The sequence below is a fragment of the Perissodus microlepis genome, chromosome 12 (assembly GCF_051167445.1).
Source record: "Perissodus microlepis isolate ML-2025 ecotype Zambia chromosome 12, ASM5116744v1, whole genome shotgun sequence".
Lineage (NCBI taxonomy): Eukaryota > Metazoa > Chordata > Actinopteri > Cichliformes > Cichlidae > Perissodus > Perissodus microlepis.
The window spans coordinates 18695493-18720258 of record NC_140472.1 but is presented as its reverse complement, the minus strand read 5'-3'; the positions used below and the strand labels follow the sequence as shown (position 1 = coordinate 18720258).

Sequence of the window (24766 nt, the reverse complement as noted above, 5' to 3'; positions counted from 1 at the left end):
AAGTTGGATTAAGTTACCCAGTCAGGGTTACCATAGCTGATAATCATGTATATTATGGCTCAAAATGTTATATTTTTCCTCCAAGGAACCACTTTGCTGTATTGTTTTGAAAGTGGTCTTGAGAACAACTTGGTGAAAAAATGATTTTCAATCGTATTTTTGGCAGTTTATTACTAGCAGCTTGTCACAAAACCAGCAAATTTGTTCCCACTTTAGTTGAATCTATGAAAAATGTCAGACACATAGACAAGTCTTTTTACACAAAGACGACTTAAAATGATAAGAAAGGTGTTCATACCAAGTATTAACGTTAAAGCTGGTTAGAATTATTCAAACTCCATTTTTGCTTTATAGACTGTATTTCCATGTGTGTTATTTTGTATTGTTGTTGTATGTTATTTTTCCATTTACTTTATCTTCATGAACCAGTTCTTAACTGTTGGGGGCTCAGTTTTGAGACGACTGTCGGTCCCCTCTGGCATTTGACCTCGAATTGCAATGTTTGGATCTTTTACAAAATCCTGAGTAACTCTTCAGTTTTGAAATAATTATGCTCAGAGAGGGAAGAGCAAAAGCAATTATGTAAAAGAAATGTTTATTTCCATAATTAACACATACAGTACAGTATCTTTACCAACATAAAAAGTGCAATATGCATTCAAACTACAGCAATGTACAGTACAAAAATTACTGCATACTTAAATATAAAAAGAAAATGGTTACCAAACCATGAAGTAACCTACTGTGATCGCTGTCACGTCAGTGTGACAAAAGCTTCAGAACTCATTAATGATATGAGTGTAAAAGCTTAACAGCTATGAGCCCGGTGACTCCAACGAGTCTCTTTTGTTTCTCCCAAAAGGTGCAAAACAGATGTGACAGCATTTAAATATGTACGTGATTGACGTTATGATTCACATGTTTTATACAGCTTCAACGGCATTTCCAATTTAAGACAGCCAAAATTTAAAAACTTAAAAAAACCCAACAACAACAAAAACACTTTGGTCTTTCACATTGGAAAAAAAAAAAAAAAAATAGTAAAAAATGTTGTGAGCTAAAAATGTTGGCAACCCTTAAATAATTTTAAGGTAAAGAATGTTGTAATGTTTTCTGTTGTTTTGTCAAGAATGTTCAGCTAACTTTAGCTGTCATAAATCCCCAGTTTCTGTCACGCTTTATGATTTTCAGCCATGTAGTGTGACTCCACACTCCGCTCTCCCAAGAACAGTGAACATTGTAGGGAATGATGAGGTTAATAACATTACTCCAATGTTATTTTGGAAGATAGCTTGTTGTGTACCAGTATTCACTCATAAAAAAGCAGTGCAAAGGAACAACAAACTCAGAAATGTTTCTGTTTGTTGAGAACAGTGAGCGTGCCTCTGGCAAAAAGTTACCTCTTCTCTCTACTCTCATCCCATTCACTCACTCAGGGACTAACACATAGTAAATGCATTAACACAGTACACTTCTGCATTAAAATGGATTTAAAAACCAAACTGATTTCCTCACTTTAACTAGACATCAGCAACTGAACTGACTTAAACTCTTGCTTGGCGTTCATGTGAGCAAAAGCTCCATGAACACAACATGAGGTAACCATTAATTTTACAACCCGCTAGCATCTTAAACATAAACCGTGTGGTAAACAACTATGTTTATTCAACAGTTTGCTTTATGTGAAATTCTTTGAGGGAATCAAGTTCATCAATGTAGGCTACCACTTTGTACCCGACAGATAAAAATAAGATAAGTGCCAGTGGACACCAAATTAAAGGTTACAGATCACCGTACCGTCTCGTTCTGCGGACGAACACACAGCTCTGTGCCTCTGGTCTCGTAGGTAAGGCACTTGTTTGTCCATAAATCAAACAACTTAGAGGTGAACTGATGGCTTTACACACTTCTCAGATACAGCAATATGACTTTCATCACTGTGAACAGCAGTTTGAAAAACAATGTGGCAAAGGAGAGCATACACTCCTTATAACAACAGTTGGCTTTCTTTTTATTTTCTCAGACTCGACCCTTTCCCGTTTCCAGAATCTGTACAACCTTCTTCAGCCCCGCAGGGTGACAGAAGAGGGGATGAGTGGACCGTACACAGCCTCCACTTGATTTGTCAGCTTCTAGGTTCACCTGGTCGTGCCCTCTCTGGAGTGTGCAAGTCCTTGCGGGGCCGGGATAGCGCAGAGGTGGTCGGGGAGTCCCAGTCCAAGCTGGGGTCTGGCTCTGGCGACAGTGAGAGGAGCAGGAGTGTTCCTGCATCTGAGGAGCAGACTGAACACAGGTCCTCGGAGGACAGGTTGAGGCTGCCCAACTTGGCCAGCGAGTTGGACCGCTTCAGCCTCGAGGGCACAGTAAGGCCTGCTAGCCGCATGCGGGTCTCGATCTCCTGTGCCCTCTGACGTACGAGGCCAGGCTTCCCCCTCACGCTCCTCAGGCTGTCGCTGCTGGAGCTGCGTGTCAAGGTGGAGCCGTGAGGCGAGGAGGTGGGTGTAAGCAGCCCAGACCCCACCACCCCCAACAAGGCTTCATTGGTCAGTGGCACCACCAGTGGCTCTAACCGCACTTGGCATGGCGTTGAAGATTTAGCGAAGTCGCCGGAAAACTCCTCGTCCTCCTCAGTGTGAAAGGGACTCTTTTGGGACATTTGGCATCCGTGCAAAGGCTTCAGAGAGTTCAGGCTTTCCTGAGATAAACCCGCAAGTCTCTCTAGTCTCTCTGCACGGCGGCGGACCAACCCAGATTGTCGCAGCTGTAAAAGGGTCTCCTGTTGTTGGCCAAGGTAGCAAGCCACTGCAGGCTTGTCTTCCTCAGAATCGATCTTCATCAGCTCAGGGAGAGCCTCTGAGGCACTAGCAGACTGACTCTCATCAAGCTCAGTCTTTACTTCAGAGAACTCCCCATTATGCTCAGGCTCTACTAACTGCAGTGATTCTCCAAGCTGTTCCTCTCTTTCAAGTGGAGCCTTGGTTGGGGAGGCAGCACAGTTGGCACAGTCACACAGAGGCCCACAGGGGCACCGCAGTCCCACTGAGGATCTGAGGCCTTCAGATGAGGTATGGGACTGTAGGAATGAAGCACTTGGGACTTCGGGAGGAGTCAGGTTAAGGCAACGCTTAGAAGCCAAGTTTGGAGAATCTCGTTTCAGATAAGACTTGGTCTGTTCACACCAAGGCAGTGGCGTAGAAGCATCAGCTGGAAGAAGGATGGAGGAAGCTTTTTCCTAAATAAAGACGGCACAGAAAAACAAATGCAACAAGCAACAGTTATTTATGCAAATATTTAGCATTTTCAGTCTGAAATATGGGCTAAACATCATTTTTCAAACTTACATTGTAGCTGCGTGGAGTGCTGAAATGGTTGTTATTGTTGGAATTTTCATTGAGACTTGCCAGGTCCATCCCATTACCCTCTACTTCGACATCTTGCGTTTCACCACCGCCTCCATCATCTGGCTGCATTAATACCTCCATCTCTGCCTCCTCCTTTTGCACGTCCTCCTCATCCTCCTCCTCCACTGTGCTGAATTCCAGCCTCAGACGCAGCTCCTCAAGGGGCTCCGGACCGCGACTGCAGGTCTGGGCCGCAGTCCCCTCTGCCGTTGGCCCAAAGTGGGGGAGCGGCAAGCCCTCACGGCCATCAAAGGCCTCGTCATCCAGCAGCGCATCCCTTTCCACATCCTCAATTTCTATAAAGACCTTCTCCATGCCGAGAAGGGGAGGGCCGCGCACAGGTGTTGATGGTTCACTGTCCAGCGCAGAGTCAGAGAGACGGCGGAAGTAATAGTTGTTGTAGGCTGGGTCGTTCTCCAGGGGAACAGTCCTGCATGGGGAGGGGCACGCTGCACCTTTATCAGATAGTGCTTCCTCACAGCAGGGAGACATTCCTGGATCTGGAGTCAGGATGCCTCCCTCCTCTCCTCTGCAGCACCGAGCCATTCCCTGCTGTCCCTCGGCCATCTCACAGTCTCCGTCTGGATGCCAGAGCTTGTTGTGCCGTTGTTTACTGAAAACAGAGAGAGACCAAACACAAGTTTAAAAAAAGCTTAAAGAGTTCACCTAAGAGAAGACAATTTATGCATAGATCAATCGAGGGATTATACCTGGCATCCAAAATGCCTTCGTATTCTGCCAGCTGTCTCATGAAAGCTGGGTTGGGTCGCGTGATGCTCCTCTTTTGCTTGACAAAGTTATAAGCTTTCTCTAGCGACCAGCCGTACTCCTTCATGGCATAAGCGATGACGGTGGAGGCAGACCGACTGACACCCATCTTGCAGTGAACGAGACACTTGGAGCGGTTCTTTCTGTGGGAAGGAATACATGCACATTTTTATAAAACACACATAAACATCGATTAGCAATGAAAATAACCACATAAACTACAAACTTTCCTTTTCCACATTTGCCTTCGTCTCATCTGAAAAACTGTTGAGGTTGGATAGTAGATTAAAAACAAAAGAGGCATCTGAGGACTAATTTTCTTAATAAGTAAACCAGACTCATTCTATTACTCGATTCAGCTGTTTTGTGAAAGGAATGATCCAAAGTAAAACAGAAAATGCTGGAACGGTTTTACTCTTATTAAGCAATATTTTGGAACACACACGTGATAAAATAATCAGATGTGAGGTTTGTTTTCTCAATTGTTTACTTTGTTCTCTCCTTGCTGCTCCTTCTCTCACTCCCAAAATCTCTCTTTTTCACTTGTGGCCTCAGCTTATGGACTTGAGCACCTCCCCAACACTTAAACTGGTGGATCCCTTTATTTCCCCACTGTGTGAACTTTACCAAAGCAAATTTTGTGTTAATCAGCACTTCAAGAACCTGCCTGGCTGGTTCAAGTGTTGTCAGAAAATATGATCCCTAAAGCAGGAAGTTAAGCTGGAATTCTGTTTTTCTGCTACATAACAGAGTCACTGGGCCATTCGTTAACTACACCTGTTCAACTTCTTTTTAACACAAATATCTAAACATTCAATCACATGGGAACACCTCAATGGCTTTTAGTCATTTAGACATGGTCATGACAACCTGCTGAAGTTTAAACTGAGCATCAGAATTGGGGAGAAAGGCAGTTTAAGTGAACGTGGCATGGTTGTTTGTGCCAGACAGGCTTGTGGTGGTGGTGCAATAGTATGAAGGATATTTGCTACCAGCCGAACACTAAACTCCACAGCCTACCTGAGTATTACATAAAACAGTGGGGCCATCTTATGACAGCTGCTTCCAGCAGGATAATCCAAGAGAGCACCTTTGGGCTGTGGTGGAACAGGGGAGTCGCATCATCTGCTGCGTGATGCTATCATGTCAATATGGACCAAAATCTCTGAGGAATGTTTCCTTGTTGAATTTACGGCATAAAGAATTTTAGGCAGTTCTGACTGCAAAAGGGGATCTGACCTAGTATTAGCAATGTGTGCCTAATGAATGAGTAAGTGTATGTACTACAACCTTGAAGTTACCAAGTGGGGTCATTTATGACCTCAGCTGTATATTTATATGTACTAATGCGTTACTTCACTAAAATACTAGCTTTGTTGACAGTAAGTCTCTAGTGATGATGACATACAGATAGTTATATCATCAACATGTTTTCTGTTCCACTCAGGACTCACTTTGCTTTAACAATGAAGTTATATGTGTCGTTCCAGTGAGCAAGCAGGTCGGTGGCCTCTTCATCGTAGACGCGTATGTTGTGATAACTGAATGTGCCTGGAAAGAAGTTGTCTATTTCTCGGGTTACATTGAGTATATAGGCCACCCTGGGGAGGAAAGATAACATGAACTCATCAACAGCATTCTTTCTTGCTCAAATCATAATGAAAATATGTTTTTTTTTTATGTGGATATCTGAGCTTCTCTATTATCTAAAATAAATCACCCTGACTCTTGCAGCTCCTCCAAATTAGATGCATTCCATTCAGAGCCCTAAAAAACAAAATGAGAGAAAATAATGTTTAGACTGGGTATATTTTCAAATCTGATTTTAAAGGCAAGATTACTTTAACACTAATGTTCCTTTGGGGTAGAACAGAAAAGGAATCTTTTTATCTCAGCTACTCGCAGGAAACAACAGATGTAGCAGATGTTTCTGTCAATGTAAGAGACAGCATTAGTTTTCCCACCAGGTAGACATGGTCAAAGATGAGGGTGGCTTTGTCCATCTGACCCAGGATCAACAGCATCTCATTATCAATGAACTCTTTGTATTCCTTAAGGTTGCAGTTCATGTGTTGCTCCAACTCTGTACGGATCTGAACAAAAAACACACAGCATGACTTATGTGTGAAGGGCAATAAACACACATTTAAGTGATCTCTTTTAACAAGTTAGTGCATTGATTTTTATTTCATCAAGTGACCTACTAAAACAAAGGACAGGGGCTATTCAAAACATCTTTTATCTTGCAAGCTAGACAGTCAAAAATTTACATTAAGAAATGGCAGTTAAAGCAATAATATGGAGGTATTGACAACATCTGAAAGACTATTAACACTTTCAGATACAACTGCCCATCTGCTGGGTGAAACCTAAGCAGAATATTGACCTTCATATAACTGCAAAGGAGCTGCAGGAAGGTTTAGCTGACACAAGTGGCACTGCACCTCTCTACTCTGCAGCACTGATGCAGAAACAGGATCTACATCTAAAAAGGAAATCCTACCTGCAACCTCATCACAGAAGACTAAAGCATTGCGCTTGGGTAAGCCCAATTCACTGTATCCGTTTGTTGATGAAGAGACTACAGTGACCAAATTTAAGTAAAAAACAAATCCAATCTAGAGCTCAACAAGCACAAAGTGTATGGAGTGGCATTCAGAGTTTCCTAAACAGAAAATCTGCAGGGAGACTTTATGCTATATGGTAAAAAGTGAATAAAAACCTAAATCAAGAATAGAAAAGATAAATGGTGTAAAGAGGGGTTAGTAACAACTAACTTAGTAGGATAGCCAAATGCTATAATTTAAGTTAATGAGAAAAAAATAGGATGCATGTTTAGATGTTTGCTTAGTAGTTCTTTTCACTTCCAAAGCAAGAAATTTGCACAGGCGTGCCCAAGTATTTCCATAAATAATGATAAATCTTTAAAGAATAAAATTTAAAGGAAGCCTTTCAAAACTAAACCACATGAAATGGAAAGTAAATGACTTTTTTTTTTTTTTTTAAAACCTGTTTGGAGGTGACGTTCTCAAGGTCCTGGCACGTCATGATGCTTCTGAGTTTTGCTTTAATAAGGCACTCTGTCCTCTCTCTCTCTGAAGGCCTGCAAAAGATGATGTCTCATGAAACTCTCAGCACTTGTTAAAGACAGCTGCTCCAAAAAAATCTGAACCCATTTCAACAAAATTTAAGTTGGACCGCGTTTACTGACTTGTCGACAAACATGGTGGGTGAGTCTGGTCGTGTGGTCTCCAAGTCCTTCATGGCATTCCACTCGTTGATGCAGCTCTGGTCTGAAGCAATGCAGCTCTCATAGTAGCCCATCCAGGTGAGAGCCATTCCTCCAGGGAAATAGTTATACCTGCGTGAAACCTCACATGCTTTGTGCAGAACCTGCAGGGCTGACCTAGATGGTTGTTGAATAGGAAAATAAAGAATTGATAGTTTGATTCTCTTTAATGATGAAAAAAATAATAATAAAATAAAATCACATGATTGTGTTGTTTACAGTTTGGCCTTGTGCACTTTTGTGCACATATGTCTTTATGCCAGTAGGTGGCATATTGAGCACTGCCTCAGCCTGCACCATTGCAGCAGAGTCTGTCTATTAGGGGATTTATTGTTGTGTGCCATGAAAGTCAACTGTAGCAGCCAGCCACTGTGACTCCGGGGGTTGATCATTACTCACCACATAGCCTGCACTGACACGGGTTTGAAGACATGAGTCCGACCTGCCGTGTTCACAGTAAAACCCCTGAGGAGCAAATAAAACAGATGGTTACTATGTGTTCATCTCAAGTGTCAGGGATGGATGCAAAAAAAAAAAAAAAAGCAGCACGATAATGCTCCAGCTGTGGCCTCTGTCCTTAAAACAAGGGTCATAAAGAAAGAATTTAAAAAAGAAAAAAAAAACCCCAAACTCACCCATCTCCATCCAAGTGGATCTTTGTATCGCTCCACAGAGGTAGCACCATGCCTATCGAACAGCTTTTACTGGAAAAGTAGAATAAAAAAGGCAAAAAAGGGGAATGAAAGAACAATGTCTACATGGACTTTTAATCAGAGAATGAAAAACACTTCCTACTGTTGTTACAAGAAAAAAATACAAGAAATTTGTATTTTGTTTAAAACTACTAGCTTCACAGGTAACGCCATGCCTCCAACAGAGAAATGGTAACATTTAAATGTCAACTGTTTTAAGGTACAAAGGTTTGAGCTTGTGTGTTGCTAGAAACAAGGACATATTTTAAGCTTCAGTCAGAGTGGTGCAGGTGAGTGCTATCTACATTCACAAGTACATATTGTATAAATTATTTCATCTGTCTTGTTCAGAATAAACACAAAGTAAATAAAAATATCAAGTCTTAAATGGAGCTTAGCCTTTAAGAATATTAAACTCTACATGTTTTACCAATCTTTGTTGGTGAAGTCGATTCCCAGAAGGATGTTCTCCTCTGTGTCTTGTCGCCCACTGGTGTACACCACCACCATGTACCGCACACGATCTGACCATGCACTCTCCAGCCGTACCGCCTGCACAAGACACAAACAGTGGAAATCAAAGTGTTTCATCCAGGTTATAAAATTTCAAAACACTAATTTAAGTATTTATATAAGAATTAAAATGTAAACATTGTGTTAACTGCCTTCACACAGGCAGAAAACTTCAATTGCACATAAAAGCTAATGCACAGGAGAAGCAAGAAAATTCTGGTAAACTGCTTTTCTGTCCAACAAAGTGTCGCACGCTTGATGCAACAGGTTAGCTGAGTGCTCAGGATGTGTGCGGGCACATAGGTGGTAAACATAAAGTGGGTAACACATACACCCCTATGCTATGGAAACATGTTGTAATGCTCTCCTGAGTATGTTCAAACCTGCCCTTGTGAGCTAATAACTACAGTGAGCAAATAAGCATCCTGATTACACAATAAAATGCATTCTGGAGGGTTTGTTAGTCACTGGTCTCACTGTGTGTGTGTGTGTGTGTGTGTGTGTGTATATATATTTCCATCTAGATGTATGAACAGATTTAAGCTGCCTCTTACCAGTTTGATTCTGTCCTCTGATCGAAGAATGTTTATCATCACCTGCAGGTGTTGAGGTAAGTCACCTGTTGAGGTGGTGACAGTTATTATAAATGTTCATCACCATACACACATTTGTAGTTTGAAAACAATAAGGAGAATTAAGGAGAATAAAAAGCAAGCACAGTGGCTTATTAAATGCACTGCTGCAGGATACTGAAGGTAAGTGAAATTAGGCTGCTCCCTAGTGTTTAACATCAAGGCCAAAACTAATACCTGCTCCTGGAAAAACGAACAGATCACCTGCTCAGTGATTCTTATCAGCTGACAAAACGTGAACTGACAATGAAATTGCATGCACAAATTTATCTAACCACAACAACTCAAGAACTTGTCTTGGCTCCTTTTATATCACTGAGTGATCTATCTGCCAAGACATGTCAGTGGAGCTGGATAATAAAACAGGGCGTGAAGATGGACCAGCAGTTGATAGAGAGCCAGCTATTTTGAAATATGTCACAACAGGTCAGCAGAAACAAACTGACATCCTGACTGGTTTAACTTACAGATACTGGCATGAGACAAGGTAAAAGACTCTTTCTGGCAGTGTCATATCATTTCTCTGCTCTGATTTTTGGGCCAGGCTTAAACTATATACATTATATTTAAAACCTACAAATAAAAAAAAAGAGGAGGATCAACACTATATTGAAGGTATTCTAAAGCTCCTCCACCAAGTTATTGTTTTCAGCGCTAAAACATTACTCTGAATTTATTTAACAGACCCTGTTTATGCTTTGGGTTCATTCTTCATAGCTGTTAGAAATAAATCCTCAGAAAACTATTCACATGCTGTGGATCAAAGTCAAGTGAGTTCCTAACACTAACAGCTGCAAGTTACCAGTCATACTCAACACATAAATGCACTGTATTCATTGTTTTGTTAGTCTAGTTTAAACTAGTTCAACTTAAAGTCTTCACTTAAACCACTGAGCCTGGAGAGAAGTTAACAACAACCAAACAGCTCACTCATATGTAAAGTCAAACATGTCACAGCCACATAAATATTGTCTCCCAGATTGCAGAGCATTGTATTTTTAATGTCATGGTTATTTCCACAAAACTGGTTGATGAGACCAAAATATTTTATTCCCACAGAGCAGTTGTTCTTCCCTTCTTCTCATGCACGTTTTGCATGAATCCCTCTCACTGTTCTGCACTTTTCTTTTCTTAAAGGCCAGAGTTACTGGGAAATTACACAAGTATTTCCATAGTAAAATGTGTTTGAGGACAAAGTAGGACCTTCAAATATGTGGGTTACCTGACAAAGTGGCTGGCAGCATAGACCAAGCTGCCAGCCGCAGCCAGCACTTGCCAAGTGACTTGGCAGTGCTTCAACTGTTGGCTAGTGTTAAAGACCCATAATGTCATTGGACTGACTCGTAAGCCTTATGTCTTTAAAGCTATAATTGTGTCTTTCAAAAGTGATTAAGATACATGCAAGTTCAGTTCAACTTGTAACGAAACCTCTGACTTTAATCAATAGAAAATCAATTACAGATAAATCACTAGTTTAAGTTCAAACAGGCCTCACAGGAGTGTAACCATAAATGAGAGACTTAAAGCAATTTGCATAATGGTTCTATTTTTACAATATCCAAATTCCATTATTCTACTGCAATATAATGGTATTGTGGCATTAATTTACACAAAGAACCACAAACTCGGTTTCACATAAAAAATTAAACTTGAATAATTTTGTTTATCTTGCTTGAGCTAAAATGATGAAAAACTACCAAACAAAGTCACAAAAGGGAAATCTGAGTACAACTGTTTATAGTTACTAGGTAAAGTTAACACAAGCAAAGTAGTTCAAATGATAAGGCCCTCCTTTAATCGTCAGCAGAAGTTTTGTCCACAGTGCTAACATACGCTGGATTTAAGCACTAATCTGCCTAAGCTACACGTCTGGAACATGCTTATCAACGAGGCAGCCTCCATTCTCCACACCTCAGCCGCAAACATCTGCTGCAGTGTTAGGAAGTTTACCAGCTAACCTGGATGAGAAGTCTAATGAAGAGATTCACAAGCTCATGAGTTCAGTTTGGGTGAATGACGTGGGTATTGTAGTGTCTCACCTGCATGTTTGTGATGAGGATGTGCTTTCTGGCCCTGGTGACTGCTTCCCTGCTGCAGAAAGAGAGCAGCACCCTTCACCATGAAGAAGCTCTCACTCAGGCTGCAAACAAATGAGAGGAAAGTCAGGGGTTACACATCTTTAGAAAAGACACACTGTGCGTAAACCACAACTCAGCAGAGCAACAGCTCAGGTTGCTCTTTGGAAAACTCAACCAAACAGTGGGACACGAGACAAATGAATTTTTTTTTTTTTTTTATAAACAGGATGCTTCTGTTCAGTTGGAAACATCCAACGAGGTGACAATAAATCCTGGTTGTCTGCTGCGGGCGAATTACCTCAACAGCTGAGTGGAAAAGCCCAGCTGCCACGTTACAGGGCCAGACGTCAGGTCTGCAGCCGCTATGAATCAAGCTTTGATCCTGAATGCTTATCTGTCTTTTTTCTGCTGCACTCAGATTTGACCTGTCAGGACTCCACTGTCTTGGTATAATGCAGCACAGGCCCAAATAACTGACCAAACTGCAGCTGTTTGCGGCGCTTAACCTCCACAAAGACCGAAAAGCAGCAATTACTACGTCACACCTGCTTGTAAAAATCCATGAGTTTTTCAGGTTAGGCTTTGGACGTGTCAACAGACGACACAAGTATGAAGGCGCAAAAAAAAAAAAATAAGTGAAGTGTTTCCTCCGGGCTGAATTCAATCATTCCATTTCACTGAAAAACAATGTCAACGCATTCATAAATCTACAGTACCTGGCAGCTGCGTGGAACACACGCATCACGTATTCTGTGTGTGCACTCTGGCAAACCAGGACATCTTTGAAAAAACAAAATCCTAACATGTACTAAAGAAGTGCCTGCCTGTAAATACGGTCATCAGGAAATCACTGTTTTCAAGTTGTGTGAGCTTAGAAAGCAACACTGGCATCAGTTTATGATTATGAAAGAAAAGAAAAAATATTTTGCATCTCAAGTTTGCACAAGTTTAATGAAAAGAATTGAGATGAAATCACACTTCCAGGGGAAACTGCCGATTACTGCAGTGGCTCCTAAGGTTGCCTCAGAGAAAAACTCAAATATGAATTATTATCATAAATGTCCTCATCTGAATTAAATCAACTACTGCACATTTTTATATCCAGCTCTGGAATTCCTCTCCCAAACAGCCCTCTCTGATCATACTTTCACAACCCACATACACAAGAGCAGGCCTGGCTCAAAACAGATGATTTTGTGGGAACAAAGGATTTCGTTTTGTACACCTCACAATAAACTCCGGCCGCCCCCAGCAGCACAGCAAAAAAGTTTCAGTGACAAAGTATGGGGGTGGACACCTCTCAACAAGAGCTTTTTGTCTCACTTTGGAGGATTTTTGTTTCACTGTGTTCTCTGCTTGGGATTTATTACGCTGTCAGGAAGGTCTACTGTCAGGGAACGACTATATGTGCCAAAAGTGGCAATACCAAGAGCAAGAGCAGAGCAACAGCCCCATTATTGCTCAGCAATTTGCACAACATCCATGCTGCCTTCATTTTCTAAGTTGTAATCCAACTGTAAGTTCACTGATCTTAACCTGTGATACTAGATAACTTCTAGCAAAAAAAACAAAAACCAAAAGTGCACTCTGGTGAAATTTGAGAATCTGTGAAACTTGTCCTCGTGTAAAATCAAGAGCTGTCCCGCAGCTTAACGATCACACTCAGACATCCTAATTGAACCTACTGTCTCTTACCCTGCTATCAGCTTCTCCACAAACACTATGGCTAAAAATACATCTGGTATCAAAGCAAAACAAAAAAAACCAAAAGACTATGAAAGAAAAGCTCGCCAGATAGCCAAAATGATTCAGCTAGAATGTGGAGTGCTGTACCCACACCTTATTTACATCATAGTGAAAAGATCACAGTGAAAAAGTCACAAGAGCACAGCTACTAACAGAATGATGGTGAATCCAAGATTTTGGAATCGCATAACTCCTTTTAACTGATGTTCATTATCTCATATCAGCAGGAAAAGTCCTAAAACCAACTTAGTCTGTTGATCTGAAAAGACGCCACGGCATCTGTTAGAATAGAATCCAGCCAATCTTCAACAACTTATACTGACAGATTTTATTAAAAGTTAGAATCTACCAAGTTGTTTCAAAAGCCAATTAAAAATCTAACCACTATCATATCAGTGAAGGATTTCATTCTTAGCTGTTTAAATCCCATTTAGAAGTTAAACTTAACTTACATGCGGTTTATCTCACTCTGGGTCAACACTGCATTCTTCACAAAATAAGGTAGCATCTTCATCATGGCCTCCTCAATGGCTTCTACAACCAGATACATCCTGTTAACCCGAACCAGACACACGCGTCTCCTGCACGAGGTAACCCCTCTTGGTCAGCCTCCAGAAACAGCGAAGGAGCAAAGCAAGAGAAGAATGGTGGCTACAGCACTCTTGAGTGACAGACTGACTGACAGCCTGTACTCATCTGCGCTGCTCAGTAGAGAAGTGCCGCCTGTTCAGATGCCACTCCCTCTGTTTCACCTCCTCCTCCTCCCTCATGTGAGCGTCTCTTTGTGCAAGTCAGCCTTCTTCCTGCAGGGACATAGTGCAGCCTCCACCCGTTGCCTCAGGCTCACACAACCAGTCTCCCTCGTCTCCCAGTCTGTCCTGTCTCTATCACACACTTTTGCAGTGTTCCACTGAGCTCTGTTACAATTAAGATATTCCAGTATCACTCAAAGTGCAGATCTCCAGTATGAAATCTGTGTCAGCTGAGAATGACAAAGTTAAAGAGAGGTGGTTTCTTCCTTAGCTAATGCAGAACATTTATCTCCAGGATGTTGTGTTGCTAAAACCATGTCTGCAAAACGACAGAAAAGCAGGGGAAAAGCAAAACCACTTGAAAGACAAAAAAGCAGACTGAGGAATTTTGGCTTGAAACTCCCTAATGGGATGTCTCCATGCCACATTATAGGTCAACAGAATCCAAGGTAGTTCCTCCAGGCTGCTTGACACATGGGCCAAGCATGGCTGGATAGGACAGTAAGAACTGGCAACGTCCCAAAACTCCTAAATCTCATTATACGCAGGCTTATAAGGGAGGGATTATCTTGGCTCTTTCCTTAAAGTGGCCAGTGCTGGTTCTCACTCATTCACATGAACCACAAACAAACAACATTGTGTTATATTGTTGGAGATTACAAGAGGTGAAAACAAGCATATCTTCTATGTCTAATATGTCAGCAAGGACTATTGCTTTTAAATGCAGGTAAAGAAGGAAAATATGGAACTGAAATTAAATACAATGAGGCCATTATAGTTCACAACAATTGGTGAAACGTGCAGCCACATGGTAGCCTAGGCTATAACTTTCCTTTGCACTTTCTCTTTCTCACCAAGCATTTAACCCCCCACACGTATACAATGAAGCGGCACAACTGTGTTAATCTGAGAGGATTGGCTAACAGACACTAACAATAGCTCTGCGACACGGATAACAAGATAGCCCTCCTTTTCTCCTCAACAATGGGACATCGTCTGTAACACCCGTGGTTACTAGCAGGTGCTGTACTCTACAAACTGCTCTGTGGCAGTCCAGGTGAAACCCTAAACAGCTTGATGTGCCAGGTGCAGGAAGCAGAAGCGTAGACCTGAACATAGGAACTTATTCTGCATTTAAGGTCAAGCTTTAGAAGCAACAGGTAGGAATAAAGGCATGTCATTTAATTAAGGTGTAGGCTGTTCCTATAAAAGTGTCCAGGTGGACCTGAATGGGGCCAAGCAGGACCAGTTGTCTGCTAAAGCACTGCTCTGAGTCACCAGGTGAGCTGCTATGTTAGAAAGGTACTCTGGACTAGACTGAGCACTCACAAAGAGGCTACACAGAGGCTGTAACCAGGCGGGTTTATCCACGGTCTTAGAGTGTTTTGCACACAGCAGCACAATAAGGGGAAAAAAGCCTCCTCTCGGGGCTGTCAGTTGCATAATGCTGGCATTTTTCTCACTGACACCACTGAAAGCAGTAAAGAGAGGGAGGGGCCAGACATGGAGGAACAGACCTCCTCGGGTATCTGTGGAGTTTTGAAGGGCCTGAACAGGAAACAAATAACGTCATCGTGTTACAGAGAAAAATAAACCCGGATCTGGTGATTCTACTGTAGTTTGTTCTGCCCCCCCCCCCCCCCCCAAAAAAAAAAAAAAAAAAGAGTAAAAGTATTTACTTTCTGGACAATAAAAGTACAAGTATACTAGTGCCTGTGGACAACCTCATCTACCAGTCCTTCATCTCACTATCTGTGCTGTGCTTTCTTTCTCTAACGCACACATTAACACACATTTTTGTCCAATTCTGTGTCTTGCCCACCTCTGCTGTGTACAAGGTGGTAAAATGAAATCATTCCTTGGTTTAGCGCCACAGACACCTGCATGATGTTTATGTTGGCCCAAATCAACCCCTCCAATTCGTCATCATTATCGAGGTGGGCCAGGAACAGCGAGCACAAATACTCCCAGTTGGCAGATGCACAGCTGTCAATTAACAGATGCAACTACATATCTACCGCAGAAGATAAGCAGTCTTATCTGAAGAGAAATGTGCCTGTCAAGTAAAAGACAACTTACTACGCCTTACTATAAACATGAATTTACTGGCATTTTAACCACAGAATGTTATCTTACAGACTCCTCAAAAAATGAAAGAAATCTTGAGGCATGCCAGCACTCGCATCACACATAGATCATTCCCTCACACATGCATTGCTTGGGGACACAGCACAGAAGATTGCATAACTCCAAAAGAAACTAAGCTCTTAAAATGATGAATGTGCACACATCATCCAAAGTGAATAATAAGAAATCAGGGAATCAAGTTTATGAGAACAAAGAACTTTCAACAGGAGAAAAGAGAAATCTGTCAATATTAGTGACACACAAAGACCGGCTTTCTCTGTTTCACCGTCTTGACAAGTTTATTTTGTACATGGGACTAAGCTGTTACAAAAGTTATTGTATTGATTTGTTGTGAAATAAAAAGTCTGCCTGTGCTTTGAGATTCAGTTTGGCTGAGTTCATTTTTCAAAATACAACTGTTACAGTCATTGCATTTAATGTTTTAAACCTTCACATCTTGCACAGTTATTGGAAGAAAACTTTTTTTTAAAAATTGCTTCATGTTTTCTCTGTCAAAAATATTTACACATCTACATCAACATAAACTCAAAGAGCCTAAAACAGTGCATTTGCATTAATGTTACAAAAAGAATAAAATAACACACGATAAAGGGACAATTACTCTATTTTGAAAAAACACACCTCTTTCTCTCTCTCTCTCTCTCAAGCTGCCCCAGGGACTCAGAACAAACTTTTGGAAGAAAACTGAGTTTATTACTGAACACAGCTGAGTCATAGAACTTGTAATGCATGAATCCCTTATCCAAAGATAACAAACCAAACATATTCAGCTTGGGAGTATTCACAAATTTGAATGCTCAAAACACAAGTTACTAGAGCCAAGTGGTTTCTTGAAATCATTGACTGTTCTAAAAATGCACTCTTGTTCTTGTTATAAGATCAGGAACACAAAGGGAAACCCACTTCAGACTGAAAAGAACAGATTACAACAATTATGGCTGCTGTACATTATAGTCATGTCAGATTTCTCATATTCCTACATAATATAAAGACATAATATATATGATGCATTATTAGATACACCTGACATAGTTACTATGACCTGTAAAAGTTTAAACTGAGCATCAAAATGGAAAGAAAGCAGGCTGGTCAGAGTATTTCAGAAACTGCTGATCTACTGGGATTTTCCCACGCAGCCATCTTTAGGGTTTACCAGTGAGCGACAGCTGTCTGAGCAAAAATGCCTTGTTTATGCCAGAGTAGAATGGCGAGTCTGCTTTGATACAACAGAAAAGAAGAGTAACTAAAAAAAGCGCTTGCTGCAACCAAAGTATGTAGAAGAGCATCTCCAAATGCACAACACGTTGAACGTTGAAGCAGATAAGCAACAGTAGCAGACGACTACACCAGATGCCATTTCTGGCAGCTAAGAACAGGAAACTGAATCTACAGGCTCACCAAAATTAGACCTCAATTTTGGTAGTGCAATCTTTAAGCACTTTGGTCTCCTTAGTCCATTGAGCATTGTTTAAATGCCACAGTCTACCTGAGTATGGATGCTGACCATGTCCATCCCTTTGTGACCACACTGTTCCCATCTTCTGATGGCTGCTTCCATCAGAATAACACACCATGTCATGAAGCTCAAAAAGTCTCAAACTGGTTTCTTTAAAATGACAATGAGTTCACTGTGCTCAAATGGCTTACAGTGTCACTAGATCTTAATCCAACTGAGCACCTTTGAGATGTAGTGGAACAGGAAATTCACGTCATGACTGTGCCAACAAATCATCATCAACTGTGTGATGATGCCAGTGTGGACCAAAGTCTCTGAGGAATGTTTTCAGCACCTTGCTGAATCTGTGCCACGTAGAATTAAGACAGTTCTCCAACCTGGTACTGGCACAGTAATGGCAACTAACAAAGTGGCTACTGAGTGTACATGACACATCCATCCGAACAGACTAGAGCAGTGGTTCTTAACCTTGTTGGAGGTACCGAACCCCACCAGTTTCATATGCACATTCACTGAACCCCTCTTTACTGAAAAATAAAATGTGATTTTTTTCACATTCGAGACATGATATGTTTTTTTTACTGGTGCACAAAATGAGCCGTGCATGTGACGGCGGAAGGTCTGCCGAACCCCTGAGACCGACTCACCGAACCCCTAGGGTTCGATCAAACCCAGGTTAAGAACCACTGGACTAGAGAGTCAGTAAGCATTTTTTTTTTTTATCTACACTCATTAAACACTGCTTAATAATTTGCTTGCTGTCAAATACTTAAAAAAAATGCTGATATTGTGTGTTTTTAATAAGTAAAAAGATCAAATCCTAAATGTTAAGTTTTTTTTTCAATCTATGCCACACACACACACACACACACACAGTCTGTTAAACAGCAAAAAAGAAAAGCTGTGGGAACGCCAAGTGACTCAGATAATGACGCGCAGTCCAAGAACACGTTGATCGGTCTAAGTGCTGATAAATAAACAGACATAATTGTCAACATATTACATGATAGACTACTAGGAACAGCATGTTTTTTTTGTTTGGGTTTTTGTTTTTTACAGTTGGCTTTTAAGAACTGTAGACTTTAGTCAGACACACATCCACACGCTTTTTATGACCCTGACAATCAGGTGTGCTCATTCACCGATAGCGCCTTGTTTGCCAATATTCCAGGTTTTACTAAATGACTCAAAGGCAGATGCAGACAGTCAGTTGATAACACCTGTGTGGTACCATATCACAGAAAGCTTAAGCTAAATTTGAAGTAAACTTACCTCAGATTTACTCGCCGTTCATCTTCACTCCCAAAATCCTGCAACAGAGATAACAGAAAAGATTTATACCATACTGAAATCATTTCAACTGCACTGTTACTGCTATAGCAGAACTATAGTCTTGCCTGTATTTTACGTTAAGCACTCTGATAAATGTATGCAAAAAACAAGCAGCAATGGAGGTGCTATACATTCAGCATCTACATTTTGGAAGATGAACATACAGAGATACTAAATTTTGATATAAAGCATACTTTCTAGGGTTACCACCACTACAGCTACTCATGTGATCAAATGATCTGTAAGAAAGCTGTACAACTTCAAACACCTATTCTTAACCGTATCAATAATGGCTCACCACAGCAGGATTGTAGGGATGCTAGGGTAGAGTTTGATTGAAAACATGACTCTGAAGTAAATGCCAGGGTAGTCAAGGTACATGTTTTACCTTCATTTTAAAGGCAGCCACACCACCAAGAGAAGCTTACAAGGTGTAAGAGTAGATAAGACTCTAAAGTTCATCAATATTTTGAAACATGTTGTTCCAAAGACGATTTTTCTTGTCACAGTGAAGGTGCATTAAAGTACTGGCAATGGGACTCAGTTGATGCTGAATGTAACAAACATTCAGCTAAAAGGAAAAATAAAAATGAGGAGTACCATTCGTAGGGAGGATGGAAGGAAATCATTTTGCACGGGCTTCCACAAAGCAATGCACAGCGAGCTGAGTGTCTTTATTATTGTGCATAAGTATGAAAATAACCTCACACATTAGCTGCCTCATGCCTTCATACCAGTGTCTCCTGCCTCCCTGTTTACCTCAGTTCTCCTTCCTCCCCTTCCTACAGTAGTCCTCCTCCACCCCACCCACCCCTCATGAGCAGATGACATCATAGCTGCAGCAGATTTCTGCCAGCTTTATCTGTCACACATAAACAGCCGTCAGGCAACAATGACATACAGGACAGGACCAAAAAAAATCCCCTTTAGAAAAAGGAGACAATCTACTTGCACTAACTAACGTGTCACCATATTTATGAGTACAAAATAAGGTAGAAATAAGAAGTATTTCAGCCTATCCTTACCTAACACAGCTCACACACTTCTGGTTGTAAATAAAGCCAGCTATAGATAGTAATTCTAGTTTCTGTTACAGGCAGAGAGCAGCACAAGGTAAGCTTCTCTGCCTATAGCTGGTAGTTAGCGCCCCCATCTGGTAACGAATAACTACTTAAACAGCAAAGGGAACTTATTTTGAATGGCTTAAACCATTACTTCTTCTCAGTGAAAGTATGCAGAAAACTCAAACCGTGATTATCTACTGTTACAGTTAAGTATTAACAATTTCAGTTGTCGTCGTATGTGTCTGTTTGCCAGGAATATGGTATTTTCCCATGCTTAATCGCACGACCAACAACACAGCACAATGGAAATTAGAATAGCGATAATCTGTGTGTAACTGTTTCCAATTTGATTTCTGTAATAGATATTTTATGGTCAAGTCCGCCGAGTCAAAACATCCACACAGCTTTAGTGTCAGTAAATTAATGCAAATATAGCAGCAGTGCATTAAGCTCCCTGACAGTGCTGTGTACTTGATATATTTAAGAAAAACGTTCATTTTTAATGTCAGCCACTCACATCATAAACAGCTAACGTTAATGTTAGCCACAGCTCTTATCATTTATGAGGCACTTGTCAAACTAAGCTAACGTTAGCTCTTTAAAATGGACACCTGGCCAATTGAACAGGTGTGGCGTTTCTTTAATATTATTAAATAACAAAAAAAGATTTCACAGACTAATTGGAATAAGCGATAGTCAGCTACAACTCTCTGTAACGAAAACGTTTGCTAGCTACCATGAGCTAACAGCCTAGCATAACTAACTAGCTAATTCAGCCTCAATCAGCAGGCCTTCCTCTGGCAGCATCTCCCTCATCCTCACTCTGACACCACCACAACGGAGCATTGAAGCTTTGCTTCACTCGGCACCAAACTCACCTCCCCCGCGGTCGTAGTTGCTGTGCTGGCGGTGGAAGCGGCGCTCGGGGTCGGGGACCGCTGCAGAGTAACCAACGCCATGGCTGGGAGCTGAGGATGATGATGCACCGGCCGGCCGCTCTGGCCTGGTGAGCTGCAGCTAGCTGCTGGGCTAACGATACATACAGCTGACAGAGAGACTGATGATTGGAGGGAACCGAGCCGAGTTATCCTTTCAGGCAGGGCCCCCGGTGAAGGAAGTTATGCCTTCAATCCATCCCGGCGACACTTCTTTTGTAATTATGTAGTCATAATATAACTGCTAAACCTATGAATAATAGTGACATCACGGCAACTGACATGTACAGCAGCCTGTTTGTATGCGACCTTTAAACGAGGCAATTCAGGTTTACATAACAGGCTATTTACAACAGGATAGAAAACACAAATAAGGCTATGTAAAACCACACTCGTGGGTAGGAACAAAATGTAAAAATCGCGAAAGAAAGAAATATTCAAAAAGCTTTACATATATACGAAAAATAAGCAATGTCTGAAATATGTTTCTACTATTTTGTTCAGAAGTAGGCGTGACTTGACTCATAATAATGTGCAAAATGCGACCCAAAGTACAATAACAATTTCATTATTATTATTATTGTTGTTATTGCTGTTCTGACTGCTTTTATAATAATGAATCAATATAATGGCATATCTGAATATACTTAAAGTGTTGCTTCTGCGTGTGTGTGTGTGTCCCCGTCAATCTGTGTTGAGGTGTGGCTTCATGAGACAGCAATGGCAATTTTAATTTTATTGCTTTATTTTATTAACGTATCCTTTTTGCTTTACACCAGGTAATGTATTTCTGACTGTCGGTGGATTATCCTGATACTGATGGATATGCAGAACAGGACAGAACTTGCCAGAGAATCTGCCCTTTTTTTTTAAACATTTCTTCATTATTAACGAAATCTCTGATTTTAATTCAGCACATTAAAGTTTTTGAAATGAAATGACAATGATCCCAAACACACTGCCAATGCAGTAAAAAGAGACCGGGATAGAAAACACTACCAGTCATGGATTGGCCTCCCAGGAGCTCGGACCTCAACATTATTGAAGCAGTGTGGGATCATGTAAACAGAGAACACAACAAAAGGCAGCCAACATCCAAAGAAGAGCTTTGAATGTCCTTCAAAATGCCTGGAGTACTATTCCTGAAGATTAATTAAAGAAATGACAAGAAAACTGACCAAGACAGTTCCGACTGTGTTGAAGAATAAAAGTGGTGATAGCAAATACTGACTTTCAGATTCGTTGGAACTGTACAAACTATGTTTTTGTCTTATATGCTGTATTTCTGTGTAAGGGTCAAGAGTTTTGGACAACACTGTGACTGCCATCGTTGCAGTCCTTTTAATTATCAGGCGAGATCGACAGAACATTTTCTCAGTAGGTTGATTGCGGTTTAAACTATACACCGTGAACGCGTCTTGCGCTCTACGTGCCTGCAATCTCCGCCTTGCTAGCAAGAGAGAGGCGGTCCAGTTAGAAGTCGGAGCTGAAACACTTTTGCTTTTTAACTCTGCCCAAAGCGGTGGAAAACCAGAGTGAAGGTAAGGCGAAACTTATTTGTATTCTATAAAGTGGACTATGCTGACAGCACGTGCGTCTGATCCCTCTAACCATGCTGCTTTTACTCAAGTTTCAGTAACTAAGTTGTTACTTCTCAGATGGATTCTTTGTTTCACCAGATCTCAGTGTTACGTAATACTGTACTCTTAATAATAACCATGTGGAAGCACAAGTTCTGCACAGCTGTAGCTCACCCCTCAGTTATGCAGCAGGTTTGATCAGTGGAGATAGGTTGTTTAAGGTCTTTATTGTAATTTCTGTTATAGATACTGCATACGCACATGTAATGATTGACTTAAAATGTTGAAATATTTTACATTTTATTTAAATATTTCATTAACATATAACTTATTCTCAACCTTGAGCAAATAGACAAAAAAAGAAGAAGAAGAAGAAAATCGTTTTAATGTTAATATTGAATCCAGTCTTACTCAATCTGCTGGTTAATGGTTATGTTTGATTCCTTCATGGGTTAGTGAGTCTCACTGTGTCTCATGTTAGTGCAGACATGCGGGTGGCAGTGATTGGGGCAGGAGTGATTGGCCTGTCAACAGCTCAGAGCATCTATGAGCACTATCACTCTATTGTCAGTCCGCTGACCATCGAGGTGTATGCAGACAAGTTCACTCCACTGACCACTAGTGATGGAGCAGCCGGCTTCTGGCAGCCTTATCTGTATGATAAGGGCAACGTTCAGGAGACGTGAGTGTGTTTTATTTAACTTTCCTTTAGATTTTAGTTTTTATCTACAAACATTACTATTGCTACATTATTCCCATATGTGTCCTTGACATTTAGAAAATGGAATAAAGAGACATTTGACTACTTGCTCAGCTTTCTCAAGTCACCTGAGTCCATAAAAATGGGAATATTCCTTGAGTCTGGCTACAACCTTTGCAGTGAACCCGCACCAGTGAGTACTGCTTCTTTTTTTTTTTTTGGAACTACACTTTTTTTTAATCTCAAAAATAAGATTTATTCTTATTAGGGAACATTTTACAGCCAAGAACATAGGTGTGTGTATATTTGGTTAAAGTGCAACATCAAGCAACTCATTCACAAATTTATTGCATTTTGGGGCAATATCTACACTAAACAAAGTCCAGTTGCTCTGAAGTAGAGCTTTATTCAGCCACATAAATGATTGTTGAATGCACTGGTTGGAAACTTTAAAGACAGAGGCCCCACTAAGGGTTGTTTTTACACTCAGAATCAGGGTTAATTGGGATTCTGTGTACTAACGCCACAGACATTTCTAGCAAATAATGAGAAAAACTTGCAGGAAAATTGCTTTGCACATGATTAAGACTGTGGAAGCTGTATAATTATTCTAGAAATACAAGAAAGCACAAATATGCAAATTCTGAACTCTTGTAACAAAGTGGATGACATCCCATAGTACGTACAAAACATTCAGGAATGCACGCGTAAACTCCTCCGGTATGTAGTAAGGACCCTGTCACACTGCAGTTCTGAAAATATGGAATATGGAAATATTCAGCTGTCTGCTCGAGTGGTCTGACAGTTACGAATGGAGATGGACTTATACAGATGTGGTCAGAAGTTTACTTACACTCATCAGATTCTTGTCATACCACAGCTTTACCAAAAGTTTAAATTGGGTAAAAAACAGTTAGTTGCAGAGATCCACATTAGCAGATGATAAAAAGAAACACAAAATACAGAAATTACAAGAAAGCTTGCATTTGGGTGTTTAATGATTTCTTTCAACTGTTCCCTTTTTAGTGCGGAATGATTGTAAAGCATCTTTGATGACTTTAAAAAACAAAAATTGGGTGCTCAAGTTTGGATTTATTTTAGATGTTCTATAATCTGCACACAGTCAAAACTAAACATACAGACTCAAATATTTACATACATTAACTTTAACTTCACCTTGAATCAACAGCTAGGTGGTTGAATCTTGGACACATGTGGGTGTTACAACAGGACGATGATCCCAAACACAAACACACATCAGAACTGTTTTTTTTGTAATGAATAAAGCAGACTAACATTACAAAAACCAACCAATTTAAACAAGCTTGTTGATGGCTACCCAAAAACATCTGGTGAGGTGCCACTTACTAATGGACATTTAACCAAAAATCAGTGGTGGCTAATGTATATGTATGAGACTACAGGGAGTGCAGAATTATTAGGCAAGTTGTATTTTTGAGGAATAATTTTATTATTGAACAACAACCATGTTCTCAATGAACCCAAAAAACTCATTAATATCAAAGCTGAATGTTTTTGGAAGTAGTTTTTAGTTTGTTTTTAGTTTTAGCTATTTTAGGGGGATATCTGTGTGTGCAGGTGACTATTACTGTGCATAATTATTAGGCAACTTAACAAAAAACAAATATATACCCATTTCAATTATTTATTTTTACCAGT

The 24766-nt window shown here is 40.6% G+C and overlaps 2 protein-coding genes across 5 annotated transcripts in view; one reads left to right on the top strand and one right to left on the bottom strand.

Annotated features, from left to right (window-relative positions):
• Window positions 1–578: 578 nt before the first annotated feature.
• On the bottom strand, window positions 579–20850 carry ssh1a (slingshot protein phosphatase 1a). Of its 2 annotated transcripts, XM_084947494.1 has the most exons (15): window positions 20750–20850; window positions 18748–18785; window positions 11335–11435; window positions 9218–9282; window positions 8581–8702; window positions 8094–8162; window positions 7858–7923; window positions 7381–7575; window positions 7179–7272; window positions 6134–6262; window positions 5890–5936; window positions 5624–5770; window positions 4112–4312; window positions 3342–4014; window positions 579–3232 (listed from the first exon to the last, which is right to left on the bottom strand). In XM_084947494.1, the coding sequence occupies exons 1-15, from the start codon at window positions 20828–20830 to the stop codon at window positions 2126–2128; spliced, it is 3135 nt and encodes a 1044-aa protein (XP_084803620.1). In that variant the 5' UTR covers window positions 20831–20850; the 3' UTR covers window positions 579–2125. The 2 variants fall into 2 exon arrangements, with proteins under 2 accessions (XP_084803620.1, XP_084803621.1); XM_084947495.1 differs by lacking the exons at window positions 18748–18785; window positions 20750–20850 and adding an exon at window positions 13572–13841.
• The window catches only part of LOC146376156 (D-amino-acid oxidase-like), a 13588-nt gene continuing 8794 nt past the window's right edge, over window positions 19973–24766 (top strand). The window contains exons 1-4 of one of the 3 annotated variants that reach the window (XM_084947502.1): window positions 19973–20076; window positions 21586–22347; window positions 22873–23068; window positions 23165–23279. In XM_084947502.1, coding sequence (XP_084803628.1) covers window positions 22875–23068; window positions 23165–23279 — 309 coding nt within the window. In that variant the 5' untranslated portion in view covers window positions 19973–20076; window positions 21586–22347; window positions 22873–22874. Of the gene's footprint in view, window positions 20077–20788; window positions 20878–21585; window positions 22348–22867; window positions 23069–23164; window positions 23280–24766 lie in introns of those variants that run through there. The other 2 variants (XM_084947500.1, XM_084947501.1) reach the window with 2 other exon arrangements.

Excerpts from the sequence above, each read along its gene's own strand:
- ssh1a (XM_084947494.1), bottom strand. The coding sequence starts at position 20,830 with ATGGCGTTGGTTACTCTGCAGCGGTCCCCGACCCCGAGCGCCGCTTCC. Across the intron at positions 7,924-8,093 it reads ATCCACTTGGATGGAGATGG|GGGTTTTACTGTGAACACGG; the intron begins GTGAGTTTGGGG and ends TTTGCTCCTCAG. Across the intron at positions 3,233-3,341 it reads GCACTCCACGCAGCTACAAT|GAAAAAGCTTCCTCCATCCT; the intron begins GTAAGTTTGAAA and ends GTCTTTATTTAG.